The sequence below is a fragment of the Eucyclogobius newberryi genome, unplaced genomic scaffold (genome assembly GCF_026437365.1).
Source record: "Eucyclogobius newberryi isolate DKJ021-1_F unplaced genomic scaffold, fEucNew1.0.hap1 SCAF_17, whole genome shotgun sequence".
Classification (NCBI taxonomy): Eukaryota; Metazoa; Chordata; class Actinopteri; order Gobiiformes; family Gobiidae; genus Eucyclogobius; species Eucyclogobius newberryi.
The window spans coordinates 9158028-9182549 of NW_027315801.1; the positions used below are offsets into that span (position 1 = coordinate 9158028).

The window sequence follows — 24522 nt, forward strand, 5'->3', positions numbered from 1 at the left end:
TGCCTGTAATTTGCATTTAACATTCAAACTCTTTTTTATAGCATTTTATTAAGATGTGCTCTTGTCTCCGCTACAGGTATGCAACCTTGTGTAGAGAGCGTCTATAGAGAAGATTGCTATCTCAACAATGCTCCTGGTACAACATTGACCCCTCAGTTATAAGGCCTAGAGACGTGAATGAGTGTGAATACACTGTACAGCGAGTTGTTCTGAAAGTGGAAAATTCCCTTGAATGAACCAAGGCTAAACGGCAACAGCAACACTAAGAAGTATGGCTGTCAGCTCTTACAAACGGATCATCTGTGTACATGGCTTTTTGAAATATATTGTGCCACTCAAAACAGAAAGTAAAAGCACAGAGAGGGGAGAATCGTGTCACTAAACATATAAAAATGTTTGTTGTATATACACATTTGTACATCAGAAAGAATTACTGATAGCAGAAGGTAACAGCTGTGTTTATTTTGCAGAGGGAGATGTGCTGCAATCAGTCTGATAAGAGGGTGGCGGCTGAAAAAGCACTACATTTCCCAGGTGCGCTCTGGTTTTCGAGTCTGTCAGCGCGGCGGCAACAATTCATCAACATACCCGAAACCACGCGAACCCTGTTGACAGGCCATCTCAATCCATCACAGGCATTTTATGCGGCATGATGATCACATTGATTATGTAAGCAAGTTGTCAGCACAGTTTTTCATCATCTACTCATTTTTGGTAACCCCAATAAAAAAAAGGCAGAAAAAAAAACACACAATAAAAACAGAATGCATTGGAATAGCATCTGATGGTATCCATACATATTACTTATTTTAACAGTATTCATTTGTGATATGATTGGTATTCTCTCCCAGGAATCTGACTCTTTTTTGTTGACCCTGTTTAGTGTTGTCATGATAATAACCCTTCAAACTCGATTTTGATTCTAAGGAAAAGGTTTAATATGCATTACCACAATCATAATAAAAACACTAGTCCAATGTGGTTCATTTGATGATTTATTTAAAAGGTTCCTTTTCAGACCAGACTTTTTTACCTTTTGTTTGTTTACCTGACAGTTTTGACTGCTCAATTTTTCAAAGTGTCCTTTGATGTTGCTGTGAAGTGTTATGTCAGCTGAGTTGACAAAGCAGAAAAGGAACAGCTTAAATAGGCAATTTCTGATCACAGTAAAAGAGATCATGATCATGGACTGGGATGGAACAAACATCATTGAGGACAACAAACATCGTCGCTGGACTAAGGAGGCAATCGAATAACGGAAATGTGCTCACAAGACTTTAAACCAGGATGAAGGGGCCTTTTTACTCTCCTACACCTGCAGGACGCTGTCCTAAAGGAGTTGGACTGTAGATGGCTCTGTCCTCCTGCCTCTACCAATAGGAAGACGGCCTCAAAACCTGTAATGAGCCGACAAAACGCGTCACAATATCATGCGAAGATCATGAGTGAGCAGTCGAAAGTGTCAGGTCAACAAAACAAAAGTCTGATCGGAAGATTTAACCTTTTTCAGACAATGAGGATGTCATTTTCACCACGCATAAACTACATAATATATATTAGTATTCTAATACTATTTTAAACCGGAAAGGTCAATATGTGTTTTAGTTGTATACTTTTTCACGATTGATACATTTGTACAAATGAGTAACTAGTCTGCATACTAGTTTTGATGCACACTGTATTGAATTGTAAAAATATATTATGGACTCAAAGCCAATCATAATAGCTCATTTCTAATTAGACTGCAATGCTAGTAATTTGAAGATAATAATTTAGATTGTTGGGGGCTTCACCCCTACTGTACTGAATACAGATACATCATCAGCTTGAATGCAGCAGTGCATTCAAATGGTGAATTTGAGTCATTTGAGCTCATTCAGTGCATACTTAACTAACAGTTCAAGGTATATTTAGTCTATGCAGCTGCATATAGAAACAACCCACAAGATGTGATTAAGCCTTAATATTATTCACTATCATTTCAATGATAAATAAAATTAAAGCTGGTTTTCTTTCACTTTTCTTCAACAATGCATGGTGCAGCATTTTATATTTAGACCCAACAAAACGGTTTTTAAAAGCTTTTTATCTGGAACTTTAGTTTTGCCCGTCTGCTTTGATTAAGAAATAGACTTTTTTCCAACCTTTGTGAACTCACTGCCAACACTTTTCAGATTTTTTAAATGAAAGGAACATGGTCTGAAGAGAGACAGATTGGGGATGCACACTGTCCCTGGCTGAGGCTTGTTACTCTAACAAGGACCAGCATCAATTTGTGTTTAAAAAAGGTTTAAAGAAAGCAAATCAAAAGCACATAAAAAAAACTGCTTTATAATTGGAGATAATCATGCAAACCTTTTAAAAAGTTGTACCAACAGTTATAAACAAAATAATTGCTAAGATTTAGATATTTACTTAAATTTCCAAATCATTTGCTATTCATAGAACAATAAGATAAAAAAACATAGTTCTTGCTTTTGAAAAAAACAAACAAACAAAAAAACATTGCATATTTGTAAATTGTACTAATGAAAACAACTGAATTGAACTGAGGTTTTACATTTTATTGTTGTTTTGATAGAAAAACAGCAATTTGAAATCAAATCAATGTTAGTTGGTTTAAAGGTGCACTATGTAACTTTTCTGCTCTATGCTTTGACTAGAATGTTCCACAGTATGGCATTAAAATGTATGTTTTCAATAGATATTTGAGCGTTTGAGTATATTTCATACTGTGGAACTTTCCAGGCAAAGGACAAGAGCACGTCTTCTTTATTTTAACAGTGTTCCAACTTTATGGATTTCGGTTTGTACATTTCACTAGACCTTCTTTTTGGACCTACACATTACTCATCTTTCCCATGTTTAAATGTTTCACCAAAACAAACACAGCCGCTAATGACGCCACACTAAAATGACACAAAAAGCATTTATCGTCGGGGACAGTCCCAAAGTATGTTTTTGTGATTTCAACAATCACTTTCAAGTTGACTGTGATCTAGGAGCACAGATAAAAGGTTCGTCCATAACTTAGAAACAATATACAGTAGGTCTACATAAAGCACCCTCATATGCAAGTCCTCCGTCACCAGCGCTGACATCTCCGGCATCCCCAAAGAAATGACAGGGGGAAAGGTCAGAGTTAAAGGGGTTATGGGGTCATGTGGGGGCGTACGAAGAAGCCCAACAAAATGGCAACCAATCCTGAGTTAGCGGGAGTCTGCTATAATATGCACCACTGAAGGCACTTTTTTTAAACAACAGTGCTTCTGAATTTCACTTCGGCGTTTCTTCTTTCATCTCTTTTTTGTTCCCTCCAGACAAAGCAAGCATACTCAACTTAAAGCTTCGACGAGAGTGGCAGACGGGGACTTGGACGTGAATTCCCCCAGGAATCAGAAACAACTTGAAGAAAGATTTGAAAAAAAGAAAAAAAAAATCTATATATATCCTGCTTGAATCCTAAAATGTAAAATAACCACAATTTGGTGGCTAAGAGACACCTCTGAATCAGAGAGTTTCTCACTCTGAATAACAAACCCGGTCCTCAAATCTGATTGGTTGTTGAGTCAGTGATGTCATCTGTGTGTGTGTTTCCCCCGGTGGTACAGAGCATGGCAGGCCAGCTGACGGACGAGGGCTTTTTATGTGCGTCTATGTGCGTTTAGTGTACAGGCCTACAGGGGGCAGTGTTTCATTCGTCGGCCCCGCCCCCGTACATGTCGGCCAGTTTCTTGAAGCGGGGGCCCCAGTCGTTGAGATAGTCATAGTCCTGGTCCCCCGTGCTGGACGAGTTCAGAGAACTGACGGAGCCTGCAGTGGAGCCGCTGCCCTCGTAGTCGAACACCAGGAGGCTGTCATAAGGGGGCGCTGTGGGGTCATTGTCCGCCGCTCGCAAGCCCTTCAAATGAAACACAGAAAGTGTGAATGAAAGGGAATGGTTGTTGTGGTTGTTACTCAAGTAAACAAGTACAAAGTGGTGAGCCCTGAAATTACTCAAGTAAGACTAAGAAGGTATTTGAGGAAATTACTACTCAAGTAAGAGAATCTAAGAGTAAGAGGGACTGTCTGGAAGTAGCATCTGATTTGTAATTTTCAGTCAATTTAATTTTAAGGACAAAACTTCAAATAAAGCACAAAAAGGTTAGACAAATATTGAATAAATCTGAAAGAGCTGTGTTAGAATCACATGTTTTCAAATCATTATTGTCAACATAAAGCTTTTGGCACTTTACTCACAGTAAATTTAACCAAAACATTTAACCAAAACTCAAGTAAGAGTAAACGTAAAAGTAAGCAGCGTGAAAACAACAACAATCCACAATTTGATTCGATTTAGATGTACAATTTGATTAAAAAGTTACTTGAACAAGGATATTTGGGATAGAGGATAACTAAAAACATTTGAATTAAAATGTTATTATGATTTGAAAACACACCCATGGGACAGTAAACAGAGACGAGGGGGCCTTTCTGCTTTCAAGGACCTGGTATAATGTGAGAAGTCAGACTGCAGATGGCGCAGGAGCCGGAAGGAAAATACAGTCACAAAAAATAACCAACTAGACCTGTGACTGTGAAGGCCAATGCACTAGAGTGTGGGTTTGCTCTTGAAGAAAGAAACATCCAAAAAGTAAGGGATAAAATATAGTTTACTATGATCCAGAAGGAAGGCTGATTAAAGTTATTGTATTTCCACATCGATACATTGATGATGGCAGACCAGTAGTTGTTGCATGTCAAAGTTTTACCCAAATCTCATCTCCAAAAGCTTGATATTTTATGGCATCTTTGTTCATGTTCTTTTCCCATTTATTTTGAAAGAGCAGAGAAGTTCAGTACCTACAAAATCGATGTTTGATGAAATGCAAGCCCAGATCCTGTCAGTGTTTCTGGTTTTAAACACACATAGTATTAGTGCACAAGGATTCAGCATCTGCTTTATGGAGATAGCGAGTCTATAATGTTTTAGGTAAATAATTGTGAACATTTGGGGCTTAAGTGGCTTTATCTCAACGTTTAATACATTTCCCAGGCTTTATTTTTTGCCAACATACAGAATAACACGTATTATATGGACAAGCACATATTTATTTCTTCCATTTATGTTTTGGGCTTATTTTTTGGCACATCATAAGAAAGATACATTATTGAATGGATGCTAGCAAACAGGATGTGGACTGCCAGAGCTCGCTGCCCACTTCTCTCTTTGAATAGACTGGACTTTGCTCGCTTCACTCAAATAAAGAGAAATGATACACAGATCTTGTGGAACAACTCGAAGCCCCCAAGGGTGTTGTGGGTGGCACCGACGGCATGTGTTTGTTGTGTTTCACCGGCAAACTAAAGCGAGATCAGGTGTGTGTGTGGATATGTGCGTGTATATATATATGTATGCGAGAGGGTGTAGACAGATCAAGGCTGAACAGATGCCAATGCCTCTCGAGTGTGAACATGTTGTCACTGGTCTGTCAATCAGTATTTCCCCGCGCCACAGTGCAAACTCTGCCTGTGTCTATGTGTGTTTGAGGGAGAGAGGTGGAGCAGCATGACAGCAAAGTAAAACAAACTCACTTCCGCAGCCCACAGTTTACATATACAACACCACAGAGATGAGTAATCGCATTGCTGTCAGATCAATACACAGTGGAAGTGACACCCAGTCCAGCGCTGGCAGGAAAAGGCAGACTGTGAGGCAGACTGATGCGATTTAAAGGGAAGTTATATAAAGCTTATAATATGCCAAAGTATAAATTTGCATCAAGTGTCAACAGTGGATCAGAAACACCTCTTCTGATTCCAGAGGTGTGACCGTTTCTGGACAGCAGTAGCCCTAGTCTCACTTTAAAAAAATCACAGTTTTGTTTGTAGTTTGTACCACACTATTTACGCTCACTTCCTTTGTGTCCTTGGGCAAGGCATCAGCTCCACAGCCTGTTATTATGTGATCGTATCTACATGCAGTGTCAAACTCGTGCCAAGTAGTAGTGCCTGTCCACAAAAAAGTTGAAAAAATAGGCACACTCGCTACTATTTTGTAGGACCGCCGCTTTGCTTTGATTACAGCACATAAGTCACGGTGGCATAGTTTCAATAAGCTTCAGCAATATAAAGATGTATTTCCATCCAGTGTTGCATTCTTTTTCACACATTGATCTTGTATTGAGAAAAATATCACTCAAAGAGGCTTCACATATGATCCATACTAGTCAATGTGGGTGAGGTGTCTTGCCTAAGGACACAATGACATTTATGGCACCTGGTTTTCCAGTTTTCCTTGTATCCCACAGCAAACAGTCTGCCTCCTATCTAGGTAATACTGAAGCCAAAGTAAAGCTGCTGGACTGAAACTGTAACATTGCAAGGTTGTGGTCAATTAAATCAAAAGCAGAGCTAAAATCTAATAAGACTGCCCCTGCCAACATCTTGTTATTTAATGTTATAAGGCAGTCACTTGTGCCATAGCTGTAGTGGTTGATGGCCAAACCTGTGAACGTGCTGAAAGTCAACATTTAAGATTGTTCTGAATTTGTTCAAAAACAGGGTTGGCAGTAGGCCATTAGTTCTACTGTTAGGACCAGAGAAAGGTTCAGCTCTGCTCTTTGGTAATAGATTTTTTTTGGGGCATTTTTCCAAGCTTGTGGATGTATTCCAAACAAATTCAAAATGTGAGTGATCGGAAAAGCAGTTATGTTTTATGATACTTGTTTCAGTAACTTTGGGTCAATACTAAGAAATGATGGGGCCTCTGAACATTCCCTCCCAGCACATCATTTAGAATACTCCATAAGTTCTTTCTGTCATGTTCATAGTTTATTGTCCAATTTTCATAATACAGCTTCCTTTTCTTTTTATTCAGTTTAGTCACAGTCTTTACAGGGGCATGTTTATTAAGTAAAAACTTCCACTGCATCATCAGGGTTATCAGGACTTTGAGTAGCACTGGTAAGAAAACAAAAAATCCTAAACTGGGACCTAGTTGTGATCACTACAACCTACTGGGGCTGATATAGCTTTCCTACAAAGACAATCAGAGTTAGTAAAAATATGATCAATCAAAGCAGATGTTTTTGTGCCATCACTCCTGAGGCATATCTGAGTAGTCACAAGTGTTGTTAAGCCACATAAATCAATAATAGAGTGAAGCTTATTCCTCACAAGACACTGTAACGAGTTGCAGTCTATATTAAAATCTCCCATGAGAAAGATTTCATTTTGACTGTTGTAAATCATATCACATATCGTATCAAAGTAATCAGAATTTGCATTGGGTGGGCGGTAAGAATGGCAAATCGGTGCTGGTTTTAAATGTGGCATATGCACTTAGTAATATTAGGTAACATCAAACCCATTCTCATTTGAACTAGAATATGCCTAATATAATAGTGATGTTCAGGTTCACCTCATGTATAAAGTCTCCGATGTCTCCCGGGTGTGGCACCACTGGCCTGATGGAGAACTGGGACTCTGGGATGATGGGGCGCTCGTCCACTCTGCGGACGCCGGGGGGCTTACTGATGATGTGTTCCAGAGAGTCGGGCTGCTGAAGCTGGCTCAGGTCGTAGTCCTACAGCACCACAGACACACATGAATGAATGGTAGTCACAAGTATCGCTACATACGTGGGCTTTGTCCTACCTGGTCTTCCTCGCCTCCTCCCTCTTCATCATATTTGAGTATATTGTCCCTCACGTCGTCCTCCGGGTCGATCAAAAGCTGTTTGGTTTGTCTTTCCTTTTCCCTGCGCTTAATCCAGACTACAAATAACAAAACCATACCTGGAAAAATGCATACATTAAGTTAGACAAAAACTTTACATGTCAGGTGATAGTAAAATGAACAAAGTCTGCATATTTGCTGTTTTGCACATAATGTTGTACATCAAGCAAATGGTCAGACAGTTGCGTCGCATCAATTTGTTACATACTATCAATTCCATCAGACACACATAAAATGGTCAGACAAATGAATAATGCATTCAGGACTTTATTAGGTCGTGAATATAAGTATGAGCGTGTTCGGCACAAAAAGCCAGAGTCACGATGGATGGAGAGTTTTTATGTTGTAGGAAAATGAACAAGAGATTTACGAGAAGTTGCTGAAAAGTGACGATCAAGGAAAATGAGATGGTTCTGTACTTTAGCTGTGGGCAGTTTAAATGGCTATGAAACTGAGTAATGTAATTGGTGCTAGACAAGCGCTAAAAGGTACATATGGTAAAAAGTAAATCTAACTTTTCATCTTCATTAACATTTCATCCATCTGACCATTCTTGATCTAAATTTAAACAGCTAACAACGCTCACAAAGTCGTTTCTGTGGGAAGTTTCACAAGGATCGAAGGCTGTTTCACAAATGTACTGGCAAAGCCCAGGTCCGAGTGAGTTTGTCCAACTGAATATACCACTAATTCTATCCACGGCATCAAAGACAGCAGCGAGCAGTATGAATTATTGGCAACGTAATCTGTATTTACCCTGAGAGGAAAAGCAAAGCAAAACCCCACGATGGCCAAAGAAGACACGAAGGATAGCAGCAGCCAAAGACATCATCTATAATACAAACTGCTGTACGTGCCTTTATGTTATCACTCCCAGATCAATCTTTAATACCGAGTACACACTGAGTTAATACTAACACAGTGGAATGTACCAAATTTCTTTTATTGAAATAAAAGTAGTCGTAAATACAGTAGGAAAATAATTACTCAAAAAGTGCTTATCTATGAGTGATGTTACTATGCTTACTATTGGAAAGTGATTTAAGTAAAATATTTTAGTACTGAATGTGATTACATGGCTGAAACGACACCACATACCTTTGACTATACTAAAATATATAAATATATCACTCACAATCAAGTTATTTGTATTTGTTAGTACATTCTGGTAAGTAGTTGAATGAAAATATATTTTCATAACACTTGAAAATATTGTGTAAAATATTGAATGTCCAATCTAGGGTGTATTGGAAAACCAATGACATATTTGAGAGAGCAAGAGTCATTATACTGTATAATTTGAGTTGTACTTACTGAGCAATATGATGATGCAGATGAGGATAGATATAATGGCTCCTGTCCCCAGACTGGCAGCGGCCACAGCTCCCTGAGTGGTGCAGTCACCGTGCTGGTCGCAGGGACACACTTTGACTTTGATGACTGAGCGGTTTGACAGAGGAGGGTTCCCTGAGTCCGACACGATTATAGGAACCTCATAGACCCCAGGTTCTAGATAGATCTGGTACCGCAGGCCCAGACGTGCATAGTCCCCTGTGTCAGGAGATAGAGAAATTAAGAGGTGAAAATGCAACAAATGTAACTATTTTGGAGTTTGCAATTGAATAAAATTCTGTTCCATGCTTAGGTACAAAATACACACAAGTATCTAATATAAATCATGAAAGAAGATAAAAAGCCATAAAATGAATTATCTCTGATACACTTATCTGAGGTCACTTTATCTTTCTATTAATTCTGTCCATCCACTGGCACATCATGGTGTTTTATATATTTGCTCTTTTTTTTAATGTATCTTGTTTTTTTATTGCAGTTTTCTATTAATCTGCTGTTCTTATGTTACAACATCGGAATTTACCTATTGGGATATGAATAAAAGTTCTCTATCGTGGAAGCTGAGTATGTGATCAGTAATGACTGCCATGTTTTTTCTTATGTTTAACTGCCATTAAAGAAAGTTAAAAGAGCTGTCAAACTTGATTTCATTTTCATCATAATATATGTTTGAATTAGTAGATGTCAGGTGGCTAACATTTAATCTGCTGACAGAAAGCAAAGTAATATGTGGGAGGAAGTGTGGCAGCTTGATCCTAATGTAGTAAAAATGTATCCTTCACATTTAAGGCATACAAACAGCATTAATACGTTAAGCCTTAGAAATACGAGCTAGGCAACACAACATAAAACAATATTTGGTATGCTTTTTCACCACTGATTCTGGTGATGGTCCAGTTGCGTCGGATGCTGGAGGGGAAACTGGGCAGCTCGAACACAAAGGGCCCGGCGTTGGGGTCGGTGTCAGCGTCCGCGGCGGTGATGTTGACGCCGTGGACGCTCCGGCTCGTGCGCTCACACAGCTGCGACTCTTTGGGGATGAGCGCAGGGGGGTTGTCGTTTATGTCTATCAGGTAGATCTGCAATGTGCCCGTCCCGCTGGCTGGAGGTGAGCCTGCACAGGAGAGAGGACAACAAATTGGAAAGAATATAATTATTTTTTTTCCCAGGTCACCACAGGAAATGATCTGCCCCCTGTAGTTGCAGTGATTTGCATATTTGGCACAGGCGGCTTCATCTGATGCAACCTTGGGATCAGCTTGTTTAGGATGGAACTGATGTTTTGTGCACAATGATGTAGAAGCTATGAAAGTCATAAAGGGTGCACTTAAGTATCTATTATTGGCAAATATTATCAAAGACCATTACACACCTTATTAATAAAGAATAACAAATCTATTGGAGATGTGGTTCAAGCTTAAAAACAAATGTTATTTTACGACCAGCCACTGCAAAATGTACAGATCCTTTTCCTCCCAGAATCTGTTCAAATTCAAACTGTTATCTTTGTTACAATACTGAAAATATTTAACCAACCTGATTTCCCATCAGAAACAGTCTCCGAAGTGCTGCACAATATGAGTAAAAACAAGTATGCACAAATATGAAATATAGCTCTATTTAACTCTACTAATCCAAAGAAAAAAATAAGAACAACTGTATCAAAAATAAAATGTGAGAAGCTAATGCAGGCTGGTCATCTAGGGTGCAATTTAGATTGAACAGACAAAATAAGTAACTATATTATTTGCAATACAATTTATTAGTTTATTAATAAAGAAAAAAATGAGGCTTAAACACAAACATTATATTTTACGGCCAGCCCCTGTAACAAAGTGTACTCTTAAACAGATCCTACTTGCCAGAAATGCTCCAAACTCAAACTGTTATCATTGTTACAATCCACAAAATATTTGATTGTGTGAAGGGGAACCCAGTGGAGCATGAAAGCATGGCCTGTTGTATGTTGTTTTCTGGTCTATTTTAGTTGGTTGTAACAAAACATAACTGACAGACAATCTCTTCATTAAAGCATCTCCAAAACGGCTGCTCCTGTTGTGAGTCTAGTCAGCATCACACTCTCTGAAGTTGTTCAAGGAAATAGAGGCTAAATTGGAATTGCTTGTTGCGTAAAGGGGCACGTAGTAACTTTCCTGGAGGGTAGAGTTATGGTTTTGCCTGGAATGTTACACAGTTTGGCACTAAGCATTTCTATCTCCATGGAGATAAGCCGATGGAGCAACCAGGCAAAGTTACAGGTCAGATCTGTCGAGTGGAGACCCCGTTAACAATTAGAATGTATGATTTTTAAGGTATCTTTTGAGTAATAGAAACATTCATAATTAAATAAAGGCTATTCATTGGTTTTGGAATAATGAAACATTAGGACTGTTGCAATAATGATTAACAATTTAAAACAAAATAGTATTTATATTATTGAATGAATTAATTAATGATTGAATAAATTAATGGGGAAAAGTCTTTATAACGTTGCATATAACAGGAAGCTGAGACACAATTCGTTCTAGTGAATCTTATATCTCATGGTGGAAAGTAACACAAGTTGAAGTCCTTTTCTGCAATTAAATACTGAATATTTGAGATCAGGTATTTGTACTGGAGTGAAAGAACTATATACATCAAATTGAAATTGAATTGAAAATATTTTACCACTATTTTTTTAACACATGAATCTGTACTTTTAGTAAGTAACAAAATGTAGTTCTTCCACTACTGGTTATACTGTGGAAAACGTATTGCAGGCAAAGAAATAGCATCCGTATGGAGACAAGCCACAGAACAGTTAAGCAATTGAACAAGTATTATATTTGAAATAATAGGACTAAGATTGCAAACAGGTGCTGAAGGCTCTTGCACAAATGGCCAATAACACAAAGAAACTTAAGTGAGACGGGGAATCAGATAAAAGCAGCAGAGACAGCCGTATTTATTTAGTGCTGCTCTGTGGAGGTGCTGGAGGAGTCTGGGCCCTTGACGGAAACACATCTGACAGTGTGTGCATCCCCGTCTCCTCTTTCACCCTCACCGCCAAATCAAAACCCATCAAGCTCAATACAGGGCTCGCCGGCTGCCCATCCAATCACCTGGAGAGGGCTCATTGGTGCAATAATGATGACCGTAACACAACCAAACAAGTCCTTCCCATGGTGAAATCGCACAACACAACTCGCGGTATCTTTGCTTGCGTGCATGAAGCCCTGCCCCAATGCAATATTAAGCATCTGGTATTTTTTAAAAGGTCGAGTGCACCTTTTGCTGAGATGCTGGCGGTGTGTTTGTGTGCAGTTGTAGACATGTTGCTCCCCGCTATAGATTCTCAAGGACCTTTGAATAATTATTTACATAACCCGAGGTAAGATTTTATTCAGAGCTGGCATCACTTCTATAGCATTCAAATGAACTTCATATGTACTCTGCACTAGTCAGGGCTGTACAAAGTTTCAAGTGCAAAGCTAGATAAAGTACATCTCGTCTGGTGTGGTTGAATTGATCAGATTTAAAACTTTTACTTTATAGTCGAGCGTAAGGACATGGCAAAAATTATTATACATGATACAAATACATGACATTCAACAGAGCCCAAAGGGAGAAGCCTGAAGGAAAAGCTTATGGTTGCCTTCCCCAAACTATTTCATATTCACAGCTGCAAGACTGTAGAGTACAAACACAGAACAGAATGTCCGATGTGACACAGATCTAATAATATTACTTATATAGTAAATCTAAGACATTACTTAATACATTCACTTCCTCTCCGAGCCCTTGGTATGACTCCAGTTTCTCGTGTTCCTTTTTCCTGATGTTGTCATCTCTTGGTATCGCCACATCAACCACAACAGCTTTCCTTTGCTGTTTATCCTCCACCACAATGTTTGTTTTCCATTACCATTCTGTCGCTTTGTATCTGGAAGTCCCACTGGATCTTGGCTCGGTCATTCTCTCCCTCATTTGAAGGTGTTTCCCACTTTGTCCATGGGGTCTCCAGCCCGTACTCTGCACAGATGTTTCTATACACTATGCCAGCCACTTGGTTTTGAGGCTCCATGTATGTTGTCCCTGCAGCATCTTGCACCCTGCAGTTATGTGCGGGATGGTCTCAGGGGCCTCTTTGCACAGCCTACACCTTGGGTCTTGTCTGGTGTGGTAGAGCTGGGCCTCTATTGCTGTGGTGCTCAGGGCCTGGTCCAGCCGTGATTGGCCTCTGTGCTGTCCGTCAATCGGCACACAACTGAATCATCATATTTCAAGGTTGTAATATGTTTCATTGCTTCATTAGTTTCAATCTGCATCTACTGTATGTTAAGTAGAAAGAATGTTTATACTGTTATTGTGTTCTTGGGCATGACGCGCTGCCTTGCATCCTGTGTCGGCGAACAATGATGTGTGAATATGTGTGAAAGGGGCAAGTGGTTTCATTCTGTGAAGCAATTTGAGTGCAACGCTGTATTGTGCTGCTCATAGTTGATAGCGCTGTGGATAGCGCTGCCATGTGGAGCACGTTCGTTCTCGAATATTACTGCATGTCATTCCCGCCCCATCCACATTTAAACACTGTAATGTCCTGTTAAATAAAGCCCACGGGCCAGAAAAAAAACTATAAACATGACCACAATATTTATGCACCATCATTCCATGTCTCTAGTTGAAGATATAACCCAGGTCACTAATGTCCCTTTTCCATTAGTCCCTACTCAGCTCGGCTCGGCTCAGTGCTCGTGACCCCGCTCAGCCCTGATTGCATTTCCATTACAACCGGTGCTCAGTGGTGCTGTGTAAAACTGGGCATGCTAACAGCGCAAGTGATTTGAGACTCAAAATGATGTCTGTGCAGACAAACACCAAAACACATGACATCAGCAAAACTGCCAGTGACAACCAATAAAGCAGAGCAAAACAGACGGAATTACAGACACAAAGAAAGGATTCAAACACGGAGAATACAGGACAAAACTTTATTACTCACCTTGTGAAGCTCAAGTTAACTACAGTGTTGTATTTTCCTCTCCAATACAAGTCCATAAATCATCGCTATAGTCTCAAGCGAGTCTCAACACTTCCTGTGCAGTTTATTTTCAACTTTCTGTGCATTAAAAGCTTTTATCTGCACTACTGCACAGCATTTCAAAAATGATGATACTCCAGTTTGGACATGCATCTAAACTAGAAGCGCAGTGCTCGGCTCCTTTTCTTTGTTGTCTCGAAGCAAGTGGCTTTTCTCCGGACAGGAAACTTTAGCACTAACTTTTCTGCTCTTTAGATTAACAAGAGGAACAAAATGTTTTTTCATGTTACGGCAATCAGCCAATCACATCGCTGCGTTATTTTGTGCAGTCCAGTGTATGATTCTGCCCCACATCTCATGTCAGCTTTATATTCTACCTAAAATCAACTTAATAAAATGAGCAATAAAGCATTTCAATTTATTTAAATGAACATTTGATATAAAATATAACAATTAAAATAACAAGGCTTATTATAGTACTCCTTTTGTGTGTATAATATTAGAATATAAAAGTGAAAAAGTGGCAGACCTTGCAAGGATGTTCTCAAACTAGACCTCGGTGAAAGTTTCTTAGCAACCCCTGTGACAGAGAGTACTTGAAAGAAAGACTCGTATTAATTCACCTAATTCACTCTATTCATCGGTTTATTGAAGCACACATTTCTTTTGATTTTAAAAGAAGTTGAAAGACAATAAAGAACTATACATTAAAGATGCACAAAACGTTTCTCGTCACTTTGGAGATGATACTGCTTTGACTGCAATGTTCAACAGTACCTTTGACCTTTAACCTTTGAGTTCATCCATGATCCGACACCTTACTGTGGTGGATGAGTTCACGTACTTCAATAATCCCAATAACTCTGCTGGTGGGGCAGGGTCAACCATGCCGGGCAGGTCGAGGGGGAGAAGGCAGATGAAGATCAGCTCCTTACCCAATAGCCAAGAATGAAAATAGTTTATGACATACTAGGGAACATTCAGGAAAAGCTATAACATTTCTATGGCGACAAGCAGGAGCACTTTTAACTTGCCGACTCCACTTAACAAGTTTGATAGGCGAGAGTAACGATCTAACCCGAGACCTCCTTGTGGGAGACAGAAGTGCTACTCCACATCTAAATGTTTGATTCTTTATAAATGTCAGTGTTGCAATTGCTATTTCAGATGCTAGTGTTTATTGACGGCAGCAATGTTTTGATGATTTTCATGCTCCAGAGCACTAAGTGTTAGCAAATAGTTTAAGATGAGAGAGAATGTGCTGGTTCTGAAACGTTCCAGCAGGTGCACATTCACATTCAGTAGTATAATATCAGCACAGAGAGACAAACGCGTACTCGACCATCTGTATTGACACTTTAAACAATGAGCCAGCCAGACCGCACTGTTGGTCAATGGATATTTGTGAGTGGAGTTTGAATGAGATGAACCCTGGACAGAATGGAGCTTAGAGCTGTTTATCGAGTGTGTGTCAGTGGGTGAAGATGCTTAGCTGCTTCCAATTACCAGTCATTTCCGTGTCACGGCCCACTGCCCCTGCCATCGGATAGCAGCGAGAACCCCAGGGCCATCCCACGCTCAGATAAGGCCGTGTCATTTACAAAGATTTATGCAAAGCCGACAGATCTGCCAATTAAACCCTGCAATGGAGCAAGATACTATAGCTGCAATGCAAGTGAGAGACAGAGAGCATGATGGCCTGTTCAAAATATTTCATCAACGAAATCAACTTTTGGTTTTGGAATAATAAACTAAACATATTTTGATCATTTTTTATACTTGTCGGTGATAATGTTCAATGTAAATGTGCACATGTATTTTGTGTTATTGCTTTGCTCAGAATGTTCCAGAGTATGGCATTCAATTCTTTATCTCTATGGAGACATATAGGTGGCACAACCAAATCAAAATTCAGATCTGTGGAGAAGTGACCCTGCTCATGGTAAGAATGCATGTTTTTATTCTATTTTTGAGCAATAGAATCACCCCGTAATCAAATAAATGCTCAACAATTATGTTTAATGCCAAACCAGGCAATGGTTCATGAATGACATAATCTCATTTATATGGAGACGATAGCCTTAACCCTGCATTTGTGAACTTAGCCCCACCACATTCTCCACTACATTCACATCAAAACGTACAGTTTGTTGTCCAAAAATTACCCTGGTTTAGCCTGAGCGCTGCCATTCTCTTAAATTTAGCCTTGCATGGGGAACATGTGGAAGCAGCTTGTCCTGACTGATATGAGAATTATGTGGGGTTTAACAGGCTAAATAAATAATTATGTTGCTGTAAATTCCTCAAAAGGCACGGCATTAACTCCTCTTTTCAGCTGGTGGCTTCTGAATCCAAAACCCAGTGAGAAATAACATTATTCAACCAAAAACAATAAAAAAGGTGTTGGCATGGCAAACTGAACGGCCGAAAGGTGTGCGGTCAGATGGTGTTTTGACAGTAAGAATGGTGTCTTCGCACTGTCGCCACCGCGTTACGTCTCGGCTCTACTCAGCGACTTGCGGTGAGTCTTAGCCTAATCCTTCTCCCGTTATGACGCCTGGCACTCCGGCGTCTCCTGCAGAGCCCGACTTATGCCGCAGCAAACACAGGCAAATCTTCATTGTGTCTGTGCGAGCAGTCGTCAGTGTAAGTAAATATCAGAAATGTAAACTGGACGCTATATATACAACTTTATATTTGGGATTTCAAGGGCAACTGTTGCGTTTACTTGTATCCATCAATGTCTGAAATGTGTAAGTGTTGTATTAAATCTCATATTTATACACTGCATTATGGTGGGAGGGATTATTCTCCCTGTACCGCAAACTAGATGCAATATCAAATTCATCAGCCACTTTTGTATGAATGGAAACTTCCTCTAAGTTTTCAGGACAATCCAATTGCCTGATTACTTAAGTCAAAGTACAGATATGGAAGCAAAACAAATACTGAAGTAAAGTATCACATATAACTAGAAAATCTGCAATGGCTGAAGCCATTGCTGGAGTGTCTGTGTCTCTCCCTCTCTCCTCATCTCCCTCTCACTCCCTCCCTCTCCCCCTCTCCCCCACCCTCTCTCTCTCCATCTCTCTCTCTCTCGAAGAAGAAGAAGAATAAAGCCTAAAGAATAAAGGCTAAAGAATTCCGCTGACACTAATAATGCCCAAATTCATTTTAAATGGGGAAAAAGTACTAATACTTTGAAGATTCTGCAAAAAGTACAAGTTGTTCAAATGTCAAACGTAATAGCACACGTACTACTGCAAAAGCGATCGTAATGAGGTATAACATGTTGAAATCGGTTGAAGCGTTAAGGAGTTGAAACTGGCTAAATGGAGTACTAATACTTTTGCAAATTCTTGCAAATTCTGTAAAAAGTACAAGTTTTTCAAATGTCAAAAGTAATAGCACACGTACTACTGTGAAAGCGATCACAATGAGGTATAACATGTTGAAATCGGTTGAAGCGTTAAGGAGTTGAAACTGGCTAAATCTGTTTAAATTGTACTTTTAGAGCATAAGTATTTTTTATGCAGAACTGTTAAAGACTGATGAAGAATCTGATACAAAATTGTCCTGATTTGATCAATTTCTCAATGTTTCTAGACTTTATATGTATATTCTTGTTTGCTCAAAGCCAAGACCCTAACTCAAAAACTTTAAGCAGGATGTCATCACATATGTGCTAAAAAAAGTAACTTTCAAAAATTTAGTGGAGCAGAAAAAACAGAACCCTGCTCTCAAATGTAGTGACTCAAGTAAAATGTACTCAAGTAAAGTACAGATACCTAAACATTTTACGTTAACTTTCGTACTTCATTACTTTCCACTGCTGACCTAAAGTACAGGAATATGAAATAATCAGAGGTGGCTACAGCCGCCAAAATATGTACTTAAGTAGGATTAACGTTACTTGATATTACTCAAGAAGACGTAAAAATCAACAAATTAAGTAATTGAGTAAGTATTTGGAGAAACTAATACTTGTACAAGTACTGAGTAATCGTAAAATATGATTTACGATTTGAGTTTGTATAATTTGAAAAGCAAAATATTACGTAACGTACTTTTCGGACTTTAAGACGCTACTTTTTCCCCAAGTTTTGAACCCTGCAGCCATTACAACGGTGCGTCTAATTTATAGATTTTTACTGGCTAATGGCCACCAAAGGGCACTCTAGCAGGAAGCACAAGTGTTTGACACGCTGTAAAAGAAGATGTCAGTGGCCAGTGGTCACTGTCCAGGGGGCAAGTTGTGTTTTCTGTATTTTAAGCTTCAAAACTCTGTGTTTTATTATAATCAGACTCAAATGCACAGAGAAATTGCGGAAGTGAAACTAAACGTGGCTGAACACAAAGACAAATGTGGAGCATGGACATGCGATATACGCGGTCTGCAGTTTAGAACCTGCCGCAATGAAATGAGACTTTCTTGGCCAGACCTGCCCCACAAGTCAAAAGACAACCCTGCATCACTACCATGGACCATATTTCTGTGTAAATATCTCATGTCACAACGTAACAATCACTCGATAAGAACGAGCTCAGAAGCAGATTAACCAGATGTAAAGACACAGAAACCGGTAAATCGGCTCATAGTAATCAAGGACAGAGGGAACAGTAGGGACAACTACGATGTGTTTTCTGTTTGTTAAGCTTCAAAATGCTCTTTGTTTTTTTTATAATCCAACTCATTTACTAAATAAATAGTTCCAAGATGCCGAGACGCCCGGTTCAAAAGACAACTGGTATTTATATGTGTATAAATATCTCATGCTACAACGTGGGCTCCTGCGGCTTATTGACAGGTGTGGCCCGTACATGCACAATATATTTTTCATTTGTCAATTTTGTTGGTGCGGCTTTTATTCAGAAGCACTCTATAGCCTGAAAAGTACGGTAATACACCGATTCTGGTATTTCCAAAAGAGATATCCTCATCATCATCATCATCATCATCATCATCATCATCATATCTAAGGGCATGGTCTAAGAGTTTGAAGCATTTCCCGTTATTCACTACAAAAAAACTCACAGTGGGAAGAGTATTTCTTCAAATGGTACAATGTCCTCAAATTAAATAAAAAGAGAAAATATGAATAGTAATATGGTATTAAATTTACTGTATTAAAGGCGCAACGGACGATTTTTCGGCGATTTGAGAACGCAGGCGGAAGTGCGCATGCGCACTCCCCCGTGCGGACTGATACAACACACACGTGCGTTTGTTTATTAGCGCAACGGAGCGCAACGCATCTCTCGTCTCCCGTAGATTTCTGTCCACTTCTGCGTCAGCTCGAACTGTCTTTCTCCGTCTTCATTTTGCCCCGTACACTGAGGGAACTATATTATGATAGATCCATGCGCTTAGGCACGCGGAAACGTGGGGACGAACCACACGTGGCTGCAGGTGAGCGGTAGGTGCGTTTTATGATTGATACGTGGCAGGATAAAATGACTTATCCACGCCACGAGGAAATATGATAAAAATTTGCTGAGAAAAATCGTCCATTCCACCTTTGAAGCTATACTAAATGATTACAGCTCAATAATTGGATGAACTCAATCAATTTCCAAACCCGTCTTTAGAAAATGGAGTTTGAAAAAGAAAAAAAAAAGACTTGATAACCTCAGAGCACAAAATGATGTTTGTGAAGTCAAAACAAGAGCAACATGTCACCCGTAAATCCTCTGCCTCTTCCACCTCAATCACTCAAGAGGGGGCGCCATTTTACACCTGACACTGACAATCTACTGATATACAAGCATTAAACAAGCGCACACAGGCCTGTCCAAATGCATTTAAACTAAAGTGCACAGTGTTTCAACTGAAGGTAAACAAGGGGCACTGCTTGTCACTGATAAGGCAATTTGGGAGGGAAAGTGGTTTTACTTGAGCGGGGCACACACTAACTCTTGAATTAAACGGAAGCAGAAACATACGAGGAAGGTAAGGACAGATCAGGTAAAAGAAGAACTGAGAACTACAAACTAGCAAAAAAATAGATTTAATAATATTTATTTGAATATTTTGTTGTCTTAGAGAACTGATAGAGTAGGTCTCTGGTGCAATATCATAAGGTGCTCAAAATTAGGGTTATTGGACCATTTGTATCGATATAGATATCAGCCAATTAGTGCAACAAATTTGTCTTTTTGAACAGACTAATGAGTAAAAAACCTTTGAAGTTTTTCATTCAGAACTAAGGGTCATTACAGTACCTGGAGATGGACACAGAACCCATCACTGTGAATTAAACTATAAAGTAGGATGTCTATCACGATCTAGAATACCAGATTCATCAATTGAGATCTCAGATCATCTTTATATTACAGTCGCACCGTGTCAGCACTGAACCAGGAAAAAAGGCCTTCAGCAACACAAAGACTATTTCAATTAGATAATCTTATTCTTTTAATTAATTCAACGCGCTTGTTACCCACAATGCCATTGCTCTTGCTTAGCATTATTTTATTTCATATTGCATTTCTAAGTGTGTGTTTATAAATGTGTGAACTTATTGAATAGTTTATTGATAGATATTTTAGCTCGATATTCTGTGTTTTACGGTTTGTTTGTGTTCTGTATTGTACAGTGGACTCAGGAAAAACCCAGATAAATACAAAAAATATAAAAGTACATTTGTGATCTTTACTTCAATTTAAGTATTAGTTATCGGCCACAGTCACAACTAAAAATGACATTGGGACATTCCTACTGTTGTTCTAGTTCATGGGTAGATGTAGTTCAATTGTGCCATCAAATTGTTAATAGATAACTATAAGCTACCTACACTACTGCAAATTGTTTATTACAAAAGAAGTAAATTAAAAATAGTAAATATGAAAAAAAGAAAGAAAAAAAAAGTTACTGAACATAATTCAACAACAAAGCAAGGCCTACTTTAATTCATTGTTTTCTTAGCAACTTTGAAGCAAAACTCACCATTGTCTGTTGCCAAGAACGTCGCCTCATAAATGTTGTTCTTCACGTAGCTGGATTCCCGGTCGAGAATGGCCGTGGTCACGATCTGTCCGTTGGTCCGGTTGATTGACAGCCAGTTTGCCGGGTCATTCAGCTTGGAATACCTGGGAAAGACCGAACAGAAACAACAACAGATCAATAACCGCACATTCAGCCCCGCTAGCAGACCATCTCTATGTGGTTTAGCATTTCTACATGAAGCCCACATGAAGCACTCACATTCATTCAGCGCAAACCACAGCAGCCTGACCTTCACACTGTTTAATTCTTCATTGACTTCGCCAGCCTACAGCCAATTTCCCCTCATTTTTCACTCCTGTGTACCAGGCACTGAAGTCAATTACTTGTGTTGTTAAGCACCGCTGCAGCTGCCTATGTGTGGCGCATGCACAAATTCAAGCTGGTGCCCCGGGCCTATACGCTTACATTTGTTTATTACTGTATGTGCTTGGAACATGCCTTCTCTGAGGATATAGGATGAAAGTGATTGTCAAACATGGAGGATGATGTGAGGAAGTAGGGACACTTTTTATATATATACAGGTCATTTGTCCAGCGTTAAAAAGTTTCAAAGCTAGTAATCTGGGTGTTTTAAAAATTAGAAAGTGAAGCTTCTCAGACCTGCCCTTTAAGTTTGATGGAAGTCAAAACGTTGAGATTTTTAAAACATTGTCCATTACTTTAGAAAAAAAATATTTACTTATTTACAGTTGATTATCAATCATATTATTTAAATCAGTAGCACATAGCGTATAGACAATATACAGTATTTTATGGTAAAATTTGTGCCATGTGTATCTGGAAATGGCACTGTATCTCTCATCTCTCAATCACATTTTTTCATATTTCAGCTCCAAAACAATGTTGAAAAATCAAACTTAAAAAAAACCCGACAGAAAACCTTGCCTCTCTTGACTGCAACATTTGGTATTCATATTGTAATCTCACCTATGGACAACTGACCTGAAGGTTTCCATTTCTATATACTCAATTTGACTTCAAACCACAATGCCATGTTCCTGGTGTGCACGCGCTCCACTTCTAAATCGTTTCAAATTGAAATGGATTTGACCTTCAACCTCACTGTTTTATTTATATTTATTGAATTACTGCAATAATACGCTGAGCCAACCACCCACTCAGTTATTGCCTTTAATTAAACACTATACATTTTGGCTCTCGCTGCATCCATTGCAAACCTGTCTGCGGCTTTGGTCTGAGAAACGCAGGGTGGCGGACACACGGAATAATCTCCCCCCAGCAGAGAAGGAGGAGGGCTTTTCCCAGCAGGCCACGAGCATGATCCGAGGCAGGGAAAGGGATCACACGGATGACATTCCCACACTCCAGCAGCCTTCACACGAGCCAGCCAAACCCGCGGCGGCTAACGGTGGAGGTGTGAAATCAGCAGCAGGGCTACAGAGGGTCCGGCCCAGCGGGAGGGGGGATAAAAGGGTGAAGGGGCGACCATCGGGTGAGGGCGGGGGACACATCAAGAGGGAACAACGGGATTGTGGGATCTGGTTTAATACTGCCATTACAACTGTATATGCTACAATTACTGTGTGAATAAAAGTATATGATTGATTCTATTGCCTTTGATAGTTTCATGCCCTCTAGTACAGCAGTAGTATCTGCATAAAGTTAAAGGTACACTGTGTAACTTTACTGATGGTAAATTGGGATTGTCCAGGTGGATCCTTTGCTAAAGAGAATTTGCTTCACTTTTCTTTTGTTATTTACCTACTTGTCTCCATGGAAGTGTGACCGAACCCTTTTAATGTTCCGCCATATGGCATTACACAAATCTCCCTGGAGACGAGCACGTGAGACCACCAGGGCACAGGTAAGCTCTGTAGTTAGGCAAACCTCACCGCGTTTAAAGGGATTGCAATAAAACCTGGCAAACATCTCTGAGACAAGCAGGTGGCATAGTGCATCTTCAAGAATATTTGGAAAGTTCAATCTCTCGTTATATTAATTCAATATAAAACTGTGGGATTCTTGTACTCTGAATCAAAAACTGTGCACTTTCCTTCAAACTATTGAATGAGCGACTTACATTAAGTGGGACATCAGCTGAATTATCTGCTTTATCTAGGGAAAGTAGAATGCATTACTTTCTGTACAATACATACTGTATATCTTAGCTTATATTTATTATGTATTTTTAATAGTTAGACGATGATACATTCTTTTCACATTCCGACCATTAAAACACTTCAATGTAAACTGTAATTCTAAATGCCCTTAACTAACCATCCCTATTGTCCAAACACAACCCAGGAGTCAAAAAGACAGTAGCAGAACAGAGTCTAAATGTAAATGAGAGAGTTAGCCGTCTCCAGGATGCACCATAAAACGGTGCTGAACCTTTTGCACGGCGCGATAACGCTGCTGCCTGCATGGCTTTGATGATAAAACACAAAGGTCTGCTCCTAAAGCCCCAGTCCTCTGTCCAGCGCTGCACTTTAATTAAGTCTCCAAAACAGTTCTCCTCCACGTCGCTGTAATAAAACTCAGGGGGAGTAAATGATGTTTTGAGTGAATAGGCTTTGTGGTCATCCTGGACAAAAGCCAATCCCTTAGACGTGGTTTATTCTTTGGGGAAAACGTCAGGAAATGAGCATTTTTAAATATAGCTCATGCTTTAGTATTTTGATGATAGGTTGAGAAACAATGTGCTGCTATTGAATCTTTGAATTCTAACTTTTCGGTTCTGTAGAAAATTATTTAAAGGGAATTTTACCAACTTTTATGACACATTTATCTCATCAGCACACTGTTGTATTTTGACCAATTTATGTATGTTTGAGTTTCCGCCCACTGCTCTGTCCGACTCTGGATCATACACATTGGGTGGAATAATATCACATAGCCATTTTTCGTATTAAATAAATAAATAAATGTCCAGGTTGTACCCCGCCTAAGGCCCAAAGTCACTGGGATAGGCTCCAGTCACCCGCGACCCCGAAAGGGATAAAGCGGTAGAAAATGAATGAATGAATGAAAACAAAACAAAACTTTACAATTAAATCTGCAAATTCTTCTCATTTCTTTTCGATTAAAGAGCGTGAGAAAGGGAAGGAATCCTCAAAACAAGTCACAGTATTGTTAGTACTAAAAGAAAATGAAGAAAATAATGGTTACAACTGCTATTACTATCATCAGTGATCCGGCCATTAGGCATGACAAAACAAAACTTAAAATAATTCAAGTACATTCATTGCTTGAGCACCAGTATCAAGGGTGATTTGATATACATTTGGCTGTTTATCCGAGTTTGGAGAAGGCACAGAGAGTACTTGAGCTTTTCTCTCTATGGCTGGTCTATTTACTATTTTGATAACAGGCGTGAAAGCTCTCAGTGTTTTTGTGTACAGTTCCCTACAATCCACAAATTGCCAAAATTCCCCCCTCCGTCCCTCATTACCAACTTTTT

The 24522-nt window shown here is 39.4% G+C and overlaps 1 protein-coding gene across 1 annotated transcript in view; it reads right to left on the reverse strand.

The window, feature by feature from the left end:
* Positions 1-2587: 2587 nt before the first annotated feature.
* LOC140362778 (cadherin-4-like) overlaps positions 2588-24522 on the reverse strand; it is a 297462-nt gene continuing 275527 nt past the window's right edge. Inside the window, exons 12-17 of the mRNA XM_072448968.1 lie at positions 21042-21184; positions 9947-10186; positions 9034-9270; positions 7639-7778; positions 7403-7567; positions 2588-3901 (exon numbers count right to left, since the gene is read on the reverse strand). Coding sequence (XP_072305069.1) covers positions 3695-3901; positions 7403-7567; positions 7639-7778; positions 9034-9270; positions 9947-10186; positions 21042-21184 — 1132 coding nt within the window. The 3' untranslated portion in view covers positions 2588-3694. The remainder of the gene's footprint in view (positions 3902-7402; positions 7568-7638; positions 7779-9033; positions 9271-9946; positions 10187-21041; positions 21185-24522) is intronic.